This window comes from Neurospora hispaniola, assembly GCF_033458365.1.
Source record: "Neurospora hispaniola strain FGSC 10403 chromosome Unknown B0T23scaffold_2, whole genome shotgun sequence".
NCBI lineage: Eukaryota > Fungi > Ascomycota > Sordariomycetes > Sordariales > Sordariaceae > Neurospora > Neurospora hispaniola.
This window is the reverse complement of record NW_026944407.1, coordinates 2,364,430-2,380,316: the sequence shown is the minus strand read 5'-3', so window position 1 is coordinate 2,380,316 and position 15,887 is coordinate 2,364,430. Positions and strand designations below refer to the sequence as shown.

Sequence of the window (15,887 nt, the reverse complement as noted above, 5' to 3'; positions counted from 1 at the left end):
GAATGGTATGGCCGCTGCCAACCAGTCAGATTCTGTAAGGTGGTGGTACCATGCTAAGTAACAAAGCAAACGCTGGCAGAGGTGTACGTACGCAGTAGTGTAGTGACATGTTAGCGATCCCACATCGCCGGAGTGCATTCGGTTCGATGCCCGAGAATTCGAGAACCGAGGGAAGATCGGCGATCCGGTCGTTAAAACTTTGCATGCTCATACCGAAAATATTGAAACTTTCAACCGCTTCCAAATCGGTTGGGATGTCGGCGGACGGTCGGATGTGAGTTTGCCATGCGCGTGTTTCGTGAACGGTTTTGGTCGGTCGTATGCCGAACAGTGGTTGCTGTCCGCCAGTTATGTAGTCAGGTAGTGTATTATACCCGAGGGACCTGGCAAGGCGGCCTTGTTCAGATGGGATTTGGGTGAAAACCCGGTCTTGTTGCTTATGGGATTTTTCAATTATCAGTCAGCCCTGTTCAAAAACAAGTTGCGACACAAGCTCCTTCCTCAGGTCCAGTTCCAGGACGGAACCGGAATCGAAGCCTTGCCTTGGAGATCAGTTCTCAACAATCGTAGAAGAAAAAAAATGTAGCAGTATACTTGATTTTTTTCATTGGGCAGATTCGGCCCGCCGAAATTCACGCATCCAAAGGGGGAAAGAAATGGGCCCTTCCAGAACGCGAGATCGGCGGACCCAACGATCGGAGCTGGCACAACCGCACAATGGTGTCAGCCAGCCGAGCTCGCTGCCGGCTGTCTCCTTCTGAGCCTGTCTGTTCAAAGAAGACCAGGCTGGCCGGGGGAGGGGGCCACCCACTGAGGGAGCTCTACACGTAATTTTGGTATTGTAACAAAGCCTTGGAGCAGAGAGCCTTTGAGCCTCTATGGCATGGAACGTAGGTAGGTAATGAAACTTTGTCGACGTTGGCAAGGGCCCATGAGGGCGGAAGCGACTATGTACTACATATCCAGAATAAACTTTTGCATCTACACTGCACTCCCTTTTCGCGTTCACCCAAGTAAAAGAAATAAACCAAAAAAAAAAAAAAAAAAAAAAAAAAAGTCCCGAGTACTTTTGCCAGCTTTTTTTTCCAACGGAATCGCTGCATCACCCTCACCCTCACCAAACCCCGATGTAAAGCTAACCCGCGCCAAAAGCCCGCTAAAAAGGCATGGGAAGGTACATGTATCTACACTACTCCGGATCATCGATAGCCCAAGAGGTCAGGCAGTGTCAGGGCAAGTCGGAAGATCGGTGAGAAGGTGACATGGACGCGTCCCAATGGGGTGGCAATCATGGCTGGAAAAGCAATAGCTTGGGTATAGCTTCTCGGCGCCGGCGGTCGTGTAGTGTACTGCGTACTATGTAGTGTAGGTACATAGATGACCAATCCACCTCTTTCTGTCGTTCTGCACACCGCAGCCCTGAATCTCGATCGGTTTAGCAAGAACATGGGAGTCCTGATGGAGTTTGGAGGATTGGCAGTCCCAAGAGTCCCTAGCGGAGGCCGGCAGAGGTAGGGCGACGTTGATTGGGAGGGTGAGTGTTTATGGTCAGAGCAGATCTGCCCTGGAAGCAGCAGTCCAGCACAGATCTTTCAGAGGTACCTAATTTTACGCCCATCACCGGCTACATACCTGTAATCATTATAGGCTTTGGTATGTGACTTTGACCCGGAGATGACAGCTTGCAGTTAGCATCAATAATTCGGTATTTTGCCCCTAAAGGGTTCTGAAGTTCCTTGTTATAAGCAAGTCGTCTCGAAGTCGCCGTTTACCAGATACTGCATGAGAGCACTGACTGATACATGTGACGTGCCGCAACGGCTGCGTGAAGTGCACTGCAAATTCCGTGTTGCGAGCCGACATTGCTGCCGTGCATGTGGTGCACTACCTAATTTGAAGTGCGCCTTGCTTGCTTGCTTGGATGCTGGGATGTGCCAGGTTGCGGCGGCGGCGGATCTGTGGCAATGGCGTGTCTTTTTTTTTTTTTTTTTTTTTTTTTTTTTTTTTTTTTTTTTGTCCTTTCCCTCTTCCACAATTGTTTTATCTACCATGTTCCTTGCAGGAAGAAAAAGAATTCATGGATGGCAAAAAGGGTGCATTGGCTGGTTTCTGCCATGGTTGAAAGAAGTGCGAAATGAATGCCTTGCTCGTGTATGTCGGCACACTAGTGTACAATATAGAGGGTACGTACAGATGAGTATAGCTGCAGTGGTTGGTCAGGGCAGCAAGTCAAATTGCACAAGACGGAAACCTTGAGCTCTGGACCTTCATCGACCGCCATCATCCCTGCGTGGCTTCCACTTGCTCGTACTACCATACATAGTACAAATGTACACTGCATAGGTTGCTGTGGCTCCCGTTGCTTCGCCCTTTCCCCGTGAGAATATGTACCTTCCAAGTCCCCATCGCGATCGGTCCCGTCTACGCAGTATAGGCAGGCTCAAGGACAGCAGACGCAGACGCACTCAAGACGAGATACGATACGGCATGACGGTTGGCGTCTCTGCGTGACACGCCTCCGTGCCGTATCCAAGCGCCCTCTTGCCGCACTTGATACCAGGCCGAACGGTATCGGTACCTCACAGGACCTTGCCTTACCTTTTGGTTTGTGCCTAGTGCGCCTTGGTACGGAAAGCAGCGGCGAGACATCGGCAGAGATGTCCATCCAAATCTCAAACCGCCGACAGACACACACCTCCTGTCTCGCTCCTCTGCCGTCAGCCACTAGTATCCTACTAGGCTAGACATGCTTCGAAGTTCCAATCCATCGTCCTACCAACCGCCCATCCCGGCCTGCTGCCCTCTCCCACCTATCCGCTACCTCAGCTACGGTACTTACCTCACCCTCTTTCTCTTTCAGTCCTAGATCCCCGTGCCTGGTTCGCCTCTGTGAGACGGGAGGTGATGCCCGACTGTGGACGTGGACATGGACTGCCAACTCGGATTTAGGTGATACCTACCGTGATCTCTGCCTATATACGACACAAAATCTACACGCACTCTATACTCCATACGTTACCTTACGCCTGTCTCACTAGCTGCGGGACGGATACCCTCTTTACCTATCCCTTTTCTTTCTTTCTTTCTTTTTTATTGCTGCCCCCTCGCCTGCTAGCCTTAAACCATTTGGTTCTTTGGAAAGCGGTGGCATCCGAACTATTGCTGAAGCAGCCACTCACCGTCCTCACCTTGAGGAGCGTGTCCGGTTGATATCCTCATACCCCCGGGTGCGCCAGCAGGGCCACGTGAGTAGGAGTCAAGATCTAACCCTCGGGTCTGCCTTCTCATCATCTCCCGGTGGACAGCGTGAACTTTCGCCTTTCTATAATCACAGCGAAGAGACCGTCAGGGACACTGTAAAGACGGAGACACCTCCGACCAACAAATACGAAAAAGTGTGCCAGAACAGGGAGCCCCCGACTCAGCTCTCTCTCGGTCTCTTGCTTCAGGCCCTTTTTGGGTCACCCTAAAGACCTGCCTATAGTAAGATCTGGAGTTAGCAAAAAGCCGCAAGTGGGAGCTACATTCGACAGCTAATACCTGAGATTGGGTTGAGAGTTGGTGGTTCTTGATACGCAAGAGAGAGCTTGGACGTCCGATCCACTACCATACGTGCCAAACCACGACGGAAGGGGGGAAATAACAAAACAGCGGCTGATCACCTGCTCCCAAATCCAACCTGGCAAGCCCAAGACAACAAGCATAACCCTCCATCCAAGAGTCTGCTTTTCGAGGCAAGAGGTTCTAGATCCGAGCTCCCACATCCCAGTTCCCAGCTCAGTCTTGCTCCACCTCTACTCCCAGCTACCATTCCTCGTTTGGATTCAACAAGGGAGCCAAAACAGCAAAGCACACCTCAGACCAAGAAACACGTACATACCTCATAACTCCATATCTCCGCTACCCTCTTCGGCTCCCGCACAGGCTCCACGTCTTCAGCCTTCACCAACTAACGAATTTGCGCCGCTTCCATCCCATGGCCCCAGTCTTGAGTTTGTCAACCTATTGCATGAGCTTCTCTTGTGCCCATCCGTCACCCAACGCCCACGGCCGCGCTCAGCGACAGACTCGGTACCAAAGGCGATCTCGGCTACGATTCCCGTCTGTCCTTCACGCAAGGCAGTAAGGTTTGGTGCGGCCCGCCTCTGTGCCGTAAGCACCGCTTTGAGTTAGCGGGGACACTCCTCTTCCTCACCGACCCCCTTCATGACTCTGCAAGATACGACCAAGTTCCGAACTTCCGCTGAGGACGTTACAAATCCGTGTGCAGACCTCCCCAAAGCTTCTGCCTTTGGCATCACGACGACGGTTTCCGGAGGTTCCTCCCAATTGTTGACCAACCTCTCTCCGGCTTCTGGTCGCTCGGTTCCGGTTACTCATCTCAACCATCTCCAGGCAAAGGACCGGACGAAAACTCACCACCTCTCAGACCAAACTGCTGGGACCCAGGACGGAAGACTCCCAGGCGTCTGGGCGCCGAATAGCGGACGGTATGGTCCAATAGCCAACAAGGCGCCTCACGAACATCTTGGTGCTCTCTCGATTCCGCCTATCTCGGGGCACTCTGGCCACCCGCAGCCGTTAGCAACACCACCCTTCGAAGTTGGACCAGGAGGCGCGCAGCTTACACCAGGAAAAAGGATCACCGCCGAGGACAAACCAGAGTTGCGACCGTTCGATTCCCCCTCGACAAAAACGCTTTTAGTGGCACACGGCGGTCTTCACCTACCACCCTTACCACAAACCCCCGGCGAACTCGTTTCCCACTTGCCCGGAGTCTCGTCTCCTCTGTTCTTCTCACACCGAGCCAGGCAACAACCCCCGACTCCCCGCATGCCCGGCCTCTTCGCAAACGGCATTGCCGCTCCCATCATGAGTATCGTTCAAGAAACGCAAGATGGAGTTACGACCCTGCGCCTGCCGAAGGGTCATGTCATCGCCACCACGGCGCAGGGTTCAAACAGGTCTTCAAGCACTCCTGGAAGCTGGACTTCATCAGAATCCCTAGATGGCACGATGCGTAGTCTGGATGGCAGGCCTCTCGCAATAGTCGCGCCGGCGCTCCAGGCGATACCTGCCACTGAACTCTTGGACCAAGACCCCAGGCCGGTATTTATCGTCGACCTTACAAACCCTTTCAATGTCAGCTCGGGCTTGTTGCACATTGTGTATGCTAACCCTTCCCTCAAAGCCTCCACTAGTGTTTTGGAGCTCCTCAATGGGGACACGACAGATGCAGAAGCAGATAGTTTCGATTTCGCCCATTTCAAGCATTGGGTGATGAGTCCCGAGGCAAACACCGACTCGATCCGCTTGGCTCCGACATGCACAACGTTTGGCGGAATCAATTGGACGTGTTCGACTCTCAGAAAGCGGTTTCGAGTTGTCACAGGACATAGCAACATCGTCTCCGTGACACCGACGACGCCGAGCCCCAAAACACAGCTGCCCCCAGTCCTGAGCCGGAGTTCACGCGGCTCAATATCAGCACGCGAACTTTCGCCCGAGCGTGGAGATGCTGTGGATTATTTCGGTCCGATGGAGGAAGTCGGTTCACCGCGCCCAAGGTCATATTCGGAGCCTAGGAGTCCTTCGAGGACAATCATCGACACCTCCCTGGCAGGTCTGAACGAACTGCCTATGGTTATCCCCATGTCGCAGGTTTATACGACTTTCGACTGGACGCGAATTCCCGTCGACGACCCAAATCTTGGCCCTCATCACCGCTTCGCACGCTCTGTGGACTGGGCATCTACGCCCTTGGGGCCTGTTGAGGAGTGGCCAGCGGATCTGCGCATCATGTCAAATATGATCATGGGCAGCCCCCATCCAGCAGCGTTGTATTGGGGTGAGGAGTTTGTCGCCATTTACAACGAAGCCTACATTGCGCTTGCCGGGAAGAAACATCCGCAGTTGATGGGCGCCAAGTACAAAGATGCGTGGGCAGAAATTTGGGATGAGATCGAACCAGTCTTCGATGCCGCATGGAATGACGGTAGCGCGACGATGAAGCACGATGACGGGTTGTTCATAACACGGCATGGATTTTTGGAGGAAACCTTTTTCAACTGGGGTATCATTCCCTTGGTCGGCGGTGACGGCACGGTTGTCGCACTTTACAACCCAGCCTTCGAAAACACTCGGCGGAAGATCAACGAGCGGCGGATGCTGACCCTTCGCGAGGTGGGAGTAAGGACGTCGGAGGCTCGCGACGTGAAAGGCTTCTGGAGTCTGCTTCTGCAGGGTCTAGAGTACAATGGACTCGATGTGCCTTTTGCCCTCGTTTATTCGGTTACGGAGGATCCCGAGAGCGAGGTTGCGTCTATCAACTCTGGCAGTGTTACGAATCCACCTCAGATCACACTGGAGGGCTCCGTCGGTGTTCCCGAGGGACATCCCTCTGCTGTTCAATCGATTGACTTGCGTACCAGCGATGAGGGTTTTGCGCCATATATGAGAGACTCCATGGCACATCCAGGCAACCCCATTATTCTTAGCGAAGACGATGGCAGCTTACCCCACAAGTTGATCAAAGGTTTTGACTGGAGAGGATTTGGTGACCCTTGTCGGACGATTGTTGTCTTTCCCGTCCATCCTACGACGGCTGGAGATATGGTTGTTGGATTCATCGTGCTTGGTGTTAACCCCCGACGGCAGTACGATGAGGATTTTGAGCTATTCGTCAACCTGCTCTCCCGCCAACTTGCGACAAGTATGGCGTCGGTCTTTTTATACGAGGAGGAAATAAAGCGAGGTCAGCGGGCTGCACGCTTAGCTGCTCTGGATAGGCAACAGCTTTCAATGCAGCTTCATCTTCGAACACAAGAGGCTGTTGAAAGTGAATATCGCTTTGCGCGCATGGCAGAACTGGGCCCGGTTGGTTTGTTCATCGCCGACAGTCATGGACGCATCAACTACTGTAACGAGATGTGGTGGAGGATCTCTGGGCATGAACGGAGCGCAAGCACTCTCGACGCTTGGATGCAGAGCATAAGGGACGAAGACCGCGAAGGCGTTGTGAATGTCTGGCGTCACTTGGTCCAGGAGAAGGTACCGGTGACTTACGAGTTTCGATTCAATGGTACGCGGAAAATTGTCGATGGTCACACCGTTGATACATGGGCTCTGATGAGCGCGTACCCTGAACGAGACGAAACCGGTGAGCTCAAGAGCATCTTCGGATGTATAACCGATATTTCGCAGCAAAAGTGGGCCGAGGACTTCCAGAAACGAAGACGCGATGAGGCTGTTGAACTCAAACGGCAACAAGAAAACTTCATCGACATTACCAGCCACGAGATGCGAAATCCTCTCAGTGCCATTCTTCAGTGTGCCGACGAAATCGCCTCGGGACTTAACAGGTTTCGACAAGAGAATCCGGCGTTCCGAGGGCCCGACACTTTGGAGACGTTGGTTGATAGCTGCCTGGAAGCTGCCAACACCATTTCCCTCTGCGCCAGCCACCAAAAGCGAATCGTCGACGACATCTTGACTCTCTCGAAACTTGACTCGCAGCTCTTGCTTGTGACACCCGTCGATGTTCAGCCAGTCCAGGTTGTGGAGGAAGTTTTGAAGATGTTTGAAGCCGAACTCAATTCCAATGATATCACGGGTCATTTCCAGATCGAGCAGTCCTATCGCAATCTTGAAATTGACTGGGTGAAGTTGGACCCATCACGCCTAAAACAGGTCCTCATCAACCTAATGACTAACGCCATCAAATTCACCCAAGGCCGACCAACACGGGCAATTACCATTAACCTAGGTGCTTCAAAGGATGTGTCATCGGCCGGGCTTTCGTATTTTCCACCACGGCATCCAGACCAAGAAGATCTTACGGACGACGCAGAGTGGGCTACCGGCGAGAAGATCAACCTGCACTTGGCAGTTTCAGACACGGGACCGGGCTTAGATGAGAATGAGAAGAAGATCCTCTTCCAGCGATTTTCTCAGACTAGCCCCCGAACACACGTCCAATACGGCGGCTCTGGCCTAGGCCTCTTCATCTGCCGGATACTAACCGAGCTGCAAGGCGGGCAGATCGGAGTCTATTCGGAGAAGGGCGAGGGAAGCACGTTTGCTTTCTATGTCAAGAGTCGTAAAGCGGAGAACCCGCAGCCGGTTCCGACTGTTGTCGACAACTCGATGTCCATCCAGCCACTTCAGCAGCGCGTCAGTCCCCAAACACAGGGTCAGATCAGCCACCGATCATCATCGTCAGCCGCATTCTCTCTGCTCGGACACGGCCGATCACATGCGCCACCTACTAGAACACAATCCGCTCCCGTTCTCGCCGATACCACCCAGACAAGATCCCTTGACGTCCTCATTGTCGAAGATAATTTGGTGAACCAGAGAGTCTTGCAGCGTCAGTTGCAATTGTCGGGCAATAACACGTTCGTGGCCAACCATGGCGGAGAGGCCTTGGTGGAGTTGCGAAAGTCACGCTTCTGGAATAAGGAGATCGCTGCGACGGACGATGCTGCATCAGCGCTCCCGAGGAGCAACAAGAAGGCCGCAAACGATGGCGGAACTGATGGCTCGCCTGATGGTGAAGAAAACAGCAACAACAACATTTCGGTTATTCTCATGGATCTCGAGATGCCAGTCATGGACGGAATGAGCTGCACCCGCGAAATTCGTCGTCTAGAAAATGTGGGCGTCATTACGCGGCATATTCCCATTATTGCCGTCACTGCGTACGCACGGCCTGAGCAGGTCGAGAGTGCCATGGCCGCTGGTGTGGTAAGCTCTCTCTCTTCCTCTCTCTCTTTTTTTCTTCTTCCCTTCTCTTCTCTCTGTTGATGATCAGCATCCTTTTTTCCGGGAGTAAGGAAAGAGCGAAGAATGTCTGCTAACCGATACTTTTTCTTCTGTGTAGGATGACGTCATTTCCAAACCGTTTAGACTACCCGAGTTGATACCCAAGATCGAAGAGTTGGTTCTCAAGTACGATAGAGAGCCATAGTGATGGGCGGATGGATTAGGAACTAGGTTGCTGCCGCGAAGCTTCAGTTTGACGGTTCATTACATTCAAGCATCTCCAGCTTCATTCCATCGCTACTACAAGCGCAAGGCAATGGAACTAAATCAGCGAAGTTCCACGCTCAGTCATTGTGACGGTTGTTTTTTTGTGAGACGGGGTATTCTCAGTACCGTAAGTCTCCGTACCGTCACACGCTTGAACCTAGACGAGCACGCCTGGCAAAAGTAGTGTACATGGACTACTAGGCCGATGCCCGGGGATGAAGATCTCCAAGGGATAATCATACAGAGCACACGAGTACCAAGAAAGGAAGTGCCGGGAAGTCGTTGGAAGGAAAGAGAGGGTGTGTAAGAAAGCACGCCAGGGTATGTGTAATGGGGTTTGGAAGAAGTTGAATAGCTCGGTAGCAACAAGGAGGACCATCTAGTTGAAATTGTGTGTTACCGGATCGTGCTTGCTAAGTACTGTGGTTACCAGCTGGTACTCGCAGAAGGGAGGAACAATTGAAGACGGGTGGGTCGAGTGTGCTTGTGGTAGTGAGATGCGTTGTGTAGAAAATGGGAAGCAGACGGAAGGAGGCAGTGGACAAAGTACCTAGGTAATTTTGGATCTTGCAAAAGCAGAAGTGCATATGAGTATATACCATACCGTCGGTCGGCAGCAGGGACTACATATTATCCGCTAATAGCCCATCCATACCCACTCTTTGCTCATCTCTTGTTGTTGTTTTTGTTGTCTTTTTGTCTATTTTGAATGCTCTGGACGGTGTTTGCATTGTTGTGCTTTTCGTTAGGAGTTGCGCCATTGAACAGGATCTCATGGATTAGCCATTTGTTATGCTGAAATAGACACGTACATGACGATGTCCAAGGAAATAGGTTTCCACAGGTGATGAGTCGTTTGGCCGCACTCAGCAAATTAGCACCGTCAATGATGGTAGCAAGATCAAGATTTCCAACACTTGTGGACTTCTTTCTTTCTTTCTTTCTTTTTTAAAAAAAAAACTCTGCACGTGACTCGTCTCTCTCCACATACATCTCCTCCCCAGTCATCGGCCAACATCTTAACTTACATACACAACCCCAATGGAATTCGAATCGAAAATCTTTGCTTGCCCCTGATTAACCACTCACATACGATATGTGCATAGCTAGTTAGCCACCAGGTTTCTCTCTGAACCAACGCTCAGCATGATAAAATTTTCTTTGGATATGCCCTCCGCTGTATCCACTTACTCTCCATCGCTCTTGTATATACTGTTCGACCATTATTAGTCTGGGGAACGAAGTTAATGATTGACCTGACGGTCTGATTCGCCACTTACCACATGTAACATCGACGTTTGTTCATTCTTGCCTTCACCTTTCGGCGAATCCTTCCCTTTTCTTCCTCAAGACTGATGTCCACCATTAGCACGCGCCGATAGGCTGGTACGTTCAACGTATCGACGTACCAATGAACCAACGTATCAGCACAGTGAAGCGAGCGGCTTGCCGCTTGGCCGAAGTCGTCACACAACCCGTTGATGAGGCTGGCTGAGTTAGCTGAAGCGATGGTCTTTTCAATGATAGAGCGTTGTCAATAAGTCGAGACCACAACTGTGAAGAAGTAATCTCTGATTTTCTTCAAAGAGGTCGAACAATCCTCCAATCAAGCTCAAGGTTTCTCATATAGAGGCGTGAGGTCTAGATCGTGCTCTGGGTCGCCAACCCTTAGCAAAATGGACACTCATTCCCAGACTAACTGAATTGAAAGACTTCCAAAGGACAAGGAATAGAATCTTCTTATCATCGGTATGTCCCATGGAGTGTTGCTCTCTAATCCCTCGTGTTCCACTAGATATGGAGGCCTAAAGGACCAAAAGCCGACGCTCAATTTCGGTCTCAGCCGGCTCAGTCGGTATCAGACAGTCCAGGTGGAATGTACGGCAGGTATCTCGCTCATCAGCCTCTGTAGACTTGAACAGCGAACAAAACTGTACGCTCCATAGCCCTTCTACCTGATCGTGAACGATCCAGCTGCCGCCCAAATCTCGCTCATGGATACCGCGCACTGTCACGAGAACAACCTCAGTCGTGGAAAAGACGAATGAAGGAGGGTAGAAGTGGTGACGGATATTCCGAAAGATTGCATGTGCGGCTCTAGGCCCTCTCAAGCCACCCGGTGGCTACCTGACGTGCCCTCCTCTTGGGCTCATGGAACGCCTCTCGAACCAGTTGCCCAGGACACCACCAAAACCACAAACTCCCCAGAGGGTGGCAGCGTTAGCGAACGTTGGCAATCGAAGTCATTCATAATAGGTTGGAGGGTTTTGTGGGCTTGTAAGGCCGCGTGCCACACCACCAAGCCGAAGCTGGCAAAGCTGGTTACCCGTCAAAACCATTGGTGTCGAGGGTGCCATCCACTCAGCCGGCGATTCTGGAATGGGAAGCGGTCAGGTCTGGTACTCGGGGCTACCAATACAACATCGAGGATGAGTAAAACAATTGCCCATCAAATTTCGGAGAGGGTCTCCGAGCCACTCATGGAGGAATAGCTCCATTCGGTTTATCATTTGTCCTGCAATGACGACAGCCTCTTCAGATGAATCTGACAGGTTCTAAGCAATCAGCGATATGCTGCAGCTCAAGTTCTGACGACCCGTGAGACGTAATATGGTGTTGTGGGTAAGTTCATACCCGTAGTCAGGTCGTTGAAGACACAGTGCCCACGAAGCTTTGGCTGTGGTAGTCCGTGCAAGGTATCTGGAAATTGGAGGTCTTACTTTGCTCGCAACCCAGTACATTAGCTCGAAGAGCGAGGTCGTCGTGGTGTTACAGTATCATGGCCGATCTCATTGAACTAGGGCTGCACCGCCAAGACACCATCTGGTGTGAACCGCGGGAGGCCTTGGAAGGGAATGTACCATACAGTGTAGACGCGTCGTGGAGGTTAAGTGATCTTCTCGTCCATGGTCTCACCTGCTGCATTCACAAGTCGTTTTCAACCCCAAGTTCCTGCAAGGGAGAGAGATGATATATTAACAGCTCGCTTACCACTTCACAATTTCTTTTCTCGTTCCTGCTCCCAATTGCTTTACCATACTCGAGAACATGCAGAGCGACAACAAGGACGTCTTGGAGAGAGGTGGAAGGGAGGCACAGTCGAAAACAAAACCAACACGCTCACCACTTAGCTTGCTCGAGGGCTCGGTCGAATCACTGACGCGCTGTCTGAGTCGACCATCCAAAGAATCCAAACCCGTAGCAGAGACACCAGGCAAGAAATATGTCCATACGCCGACCCACGCAGCCGCTTCGCATCTCAAGACAACCAGGACGAGAAAGATGGACCGGGCAAATGAAGTCCTTTGACCATATCAATGGGCAAGACGCGAAAAGTATGTTTCAGCTGAGGCGCAACTTGTCCGTGAAGTAAAAAGCAAGGCTCTTTTGAAGGTACAACGGGCTGACTGGGGGCAGACCTTAGGCGTCTTTTGTGGAGCACGATGTTGACGAGGCAGGCTGCACCCTCAAGCACGAGACACCGCCCAACATATGTCGGTAAATGGAGGACGGCGAGTTTTCAAATTCGTGATTGGTGGAAAGATGTGATCGGGGAGTATCGGACCCGCTGTAGGGGGGGCATGGTTCGATTGGAAGCGGAAACAAGACTGAAGCAGGTGATGGTGATGTTATCCCAACTCTTAGACCCCAAGGCAATAGAAGACTCGAGGCGCAGTTGCTCAGATCAAAGGGCGACACTTGTCACCGTCGAGCTGATTTCCAAATAAGTAGAGGGGATGAGCCTCATGTCGATCTCTCCGGACCTTGCGTGAAACAGCTTTGCCCCCAAAGCACGTGGGAATTTGTTGAAGTACCGCTCGAGATACTGAACCGTACTAGGGAAGTTGTTCAGGCTGACTTCATTGACACGGGACAACTGTAAATCGAAACCGTGCCCGCCGAAAGCCGTCGGCGATGGCTTATGAGGCCCCTATTCTCGAAACAAGAGATAGGACCCGTTGTCCCATCAACATGATGGAAACCCCCACGACAACCCAACCACCATATCAGAAGTCGCCGAGCTGATCAGGTGAAGCGAGTTCACCGTAGAGAGTAGGTGTATGGGGGCCATGGGGTCTCGGAGAACTCTCAAAGGGCTCAGAAATGTCGATGGAAACGGGCGCTCAGGTCAAGGAGTAGATAGTCCGAAGCCGGTCAGTCGTATACCTAGCTGAACAGTGAGTACCTCTAGGTAAGTCTAGTAGTCAGGACCACAGCACCACGGGGTGTCCCCTGGCATTAGCGCAACACCCGGAACTGCAAGTCAACATGGCCGTTCCCGTATCTGCACATGGGCTCTGTGGTGCTCTCGAGAGGCTCTATGTAAGCTTCTGAATCATATCCGAGTTGGGAGGGGCAGTGATGGTGGTGATAAGCGTGGCGCAGCACCAATAGTGTTGTGGTTGGTGGTGGTAGCCGCAGAGAGTAGCACCGGTGAAGCGGCGCGGCTGTACAAGCGCGGCAATCCAGGAGCATATGTCAAGGACCATGATGCTATGCGTTGTAATGATTTCGGCAGGGCAGGGGGAGATGACATTGATGGCGTTGGTGACAGTTCTCAATCTCGCATGCGTGCGGTATCGACGTCGTACAGAGTCGGTTGGCTTGATGTGTCGATGCTTGTTGTTAATTTAAGGAAGCCGATCCATTCCCCTTTTGAATCCCACAGATGTCCATTGTCCAATGCGATGGTGGTGGTTCAGTGAACATGTAGTGTATGTGGGAAAGAGATGCAGCTGATCGATGTGATGGAGGAGATAAAGTGACAAGTGGAAAGGCGAGGAAGGATGGAGGGGAAGGACCCGAACTATAGGACGGGAGCCAGGTGTTCGCACCGGGTCTTTTTAGCGCACGGCATCCGGCAATCCGCCCGTTCCCTTGGAGGGGGGGGGTGTCTTTCAACATGGTCTGCAGCATGGTGTTGGCAGGGGGTTGGTGATCCAGCATGTGTTCGCTTATAATAATAATATTCGTACCCGCGAGATGCAATTTATATATGTATAAATAGTGTAAAGACCGTACAATAATTGTTAATGTGGCTTGTCAATACAATCAGGCTTGCGCGTTGGTAGGGAATATTTGTTCGTATATTAACAGATATTGGATTGCTAGCTCTATATTGAGATGCTATTCTTGGTAGTTGTATATTCGTCCCTAATATTTTATGATATACTGTCCTTAATAATTAAAATGTTCGTGTTTGGTAATTCTAAGAATAGCCAACGCTATTGTTGCAACTAGATGCTATTATAAATATACCGTTCTATTATAATACGCGCCGTAATTTAATATAGTTTACTATTTATTAAGTTGAATATCTAAATAAAATCCTTAAATAAATATATTTGCGCTTTTAAAACTATAATAATATTTAATATTTTATCCTAATAAATATATCTTTCTATAAAATTATTTATATAGTACCCGTTAATATTAGACTTGAATATAGTTCTTAATTTATATTATATTATTATTTTTAATTGTATTAATTCTCTTATATTATATATAGTATATATATATTATATAATTTATATTTTATTATTGAAACTATTATAATATTCTTTAGTTTAGTATATACTCTACTAATTTTAGTATTTTTATAATCGATACTAGATTCTTCATATTGCCGTTTAGTACGATCTTTAATTGTACGATTCCCTTTATTGCCTACCGTAAAGATTAATATATTTCCAAACCTCTAAGTCTCCGAGTCTCTATATTTCCAAATCTCTAATCCCTAAGTCCTACCGCCTAACCGCCGCCTTATTCGTATTTATAGGATTGAACGTATTATATTGGATAGATAATAATTAGAGCTGCTCTTTAAAGGAGTAGGGCGTATTATTAAATTAACGTATTTACCCGTCACCTTCGCTATTACCTATAATACTATAACGTTAATTAATAATATTAGTAAATTAGAGGGGGAGAAATTTATATAATCTATAAAATTATATTACGAACTCCTATAAAGTAGTAGTACGGGTAATAATATAGAGGGTAATATAGAGAGTAGTGTAGGGAGTAGTATAGAAGTACCTTAGGGGAGTTCTATTTACTTTATTAATATTTCGTAGTATTAAACTTACTTTCCCCTCTCGCTTATTTTTTTTTTCTCCCTATTAATATCTTTTAAATCCTATTTCTAAGCGTCGAACTATTTAGGTTACTTACTTATTTATTATTTTAAATACTACCCAAGTACTATTAAACTACCGAAATGTATTGTATTATTATTTAGTTAGCTTTCCCTATTGCTTATTGTACCAACGGCTATTTTATTTACTTCCATCCTTTTCTTTTACTATCGCCCCCTTATTCGATAACGACGTTCCCTTATTATATATTAACTTCTTGTTTTACTTCGATATTTGCTTCTAAGTTAATTTATTACCTTAATACTAAAATATTAAGTATATAAAACTTATTAGTAGTTTAATAAGTTCACTTTCTAACTTTAGCGTTAATATAATTAAGTGGTTGTATATAGGATAATATAGGGAAAGGATAAATATTGTAGGAAATTAATAGTTATAAAATAATTAATCCGGGGATTTAATTCTAGCTTATTAACTATTAGGTATAACCTATTTAATATTATAGTAGTACTATAAACAAGGTTAGTTAGGGTTGGGAGGAGGAGAGTCTTACTACTTTATATTAAATATTAATAATAATACTAGACTATAGATAATAGTGTAGTAACTGGCTTTAATATTTTATTAAATATATTCCTTTTTTTTTTTATAGTAGGATTAGTAAATTAATATTTATTCCTCCTATATTAGAATGCTAGCCAAGGGTTTTAGAAATACGTATTTATATTTTACTATAAATATATATACTTAAGGGTATTT

At 48.8% G+C, this 15,887-nt stretch overlaps 2 protein-coding genes across 2 annotated transcripts; both read left to right on the top strand.

The window, feature by feature from the left end:
- The first annotated feature begins 3,985 nt into the window (after positions 1 to 3,985).
- Positions 3,986 to 9,078, top strand: B0T23DRAFT_79470 (uncharacterized protein). Its single transcript, XM_062841805.1, has 2 exons — positions 3,986 to 8,745; positions 8,882 to 9,078. The coding sequence occupies exons 1-2, from the start codon at positions 4,207 to 4,209 to the stop codon at positions 8,966 to 8,968; spliced, it is 4,626 nt and encodes a 1,541-aa protein (XP_062695528.1). The 5' UTR covers positions 3,986 to 4,206; the 3' UTR covers positions 8,969 to 9,078.
- Positions 9,079 to 12,127: 3,049 nt separating this feature from the next.
- Positions 12,128 to 13,014, top strand: B0T23DRAFT_79439 (uncharacterized protein). The gene is made up of 2 exons (XM_062841804.1): positions 12,128 to 12,365; positions 12,448 to 13,014. The coding sequence occupies exons 1-2, from the start codon at positions 12,254 to 12,256 to the stop codon at positions 12,756 to 12,758; spliced, it is 423 nt and encodes a 140-aa protein (XP_062695527.1). The 5' UTR covers positions 12,128 to 12,253; the 3' UTR covers positions 12,759 to 13,014.
- The last annotated feature ends 2,873 nt before the right edge of the window (positions 13,015 to 15,887 follow it).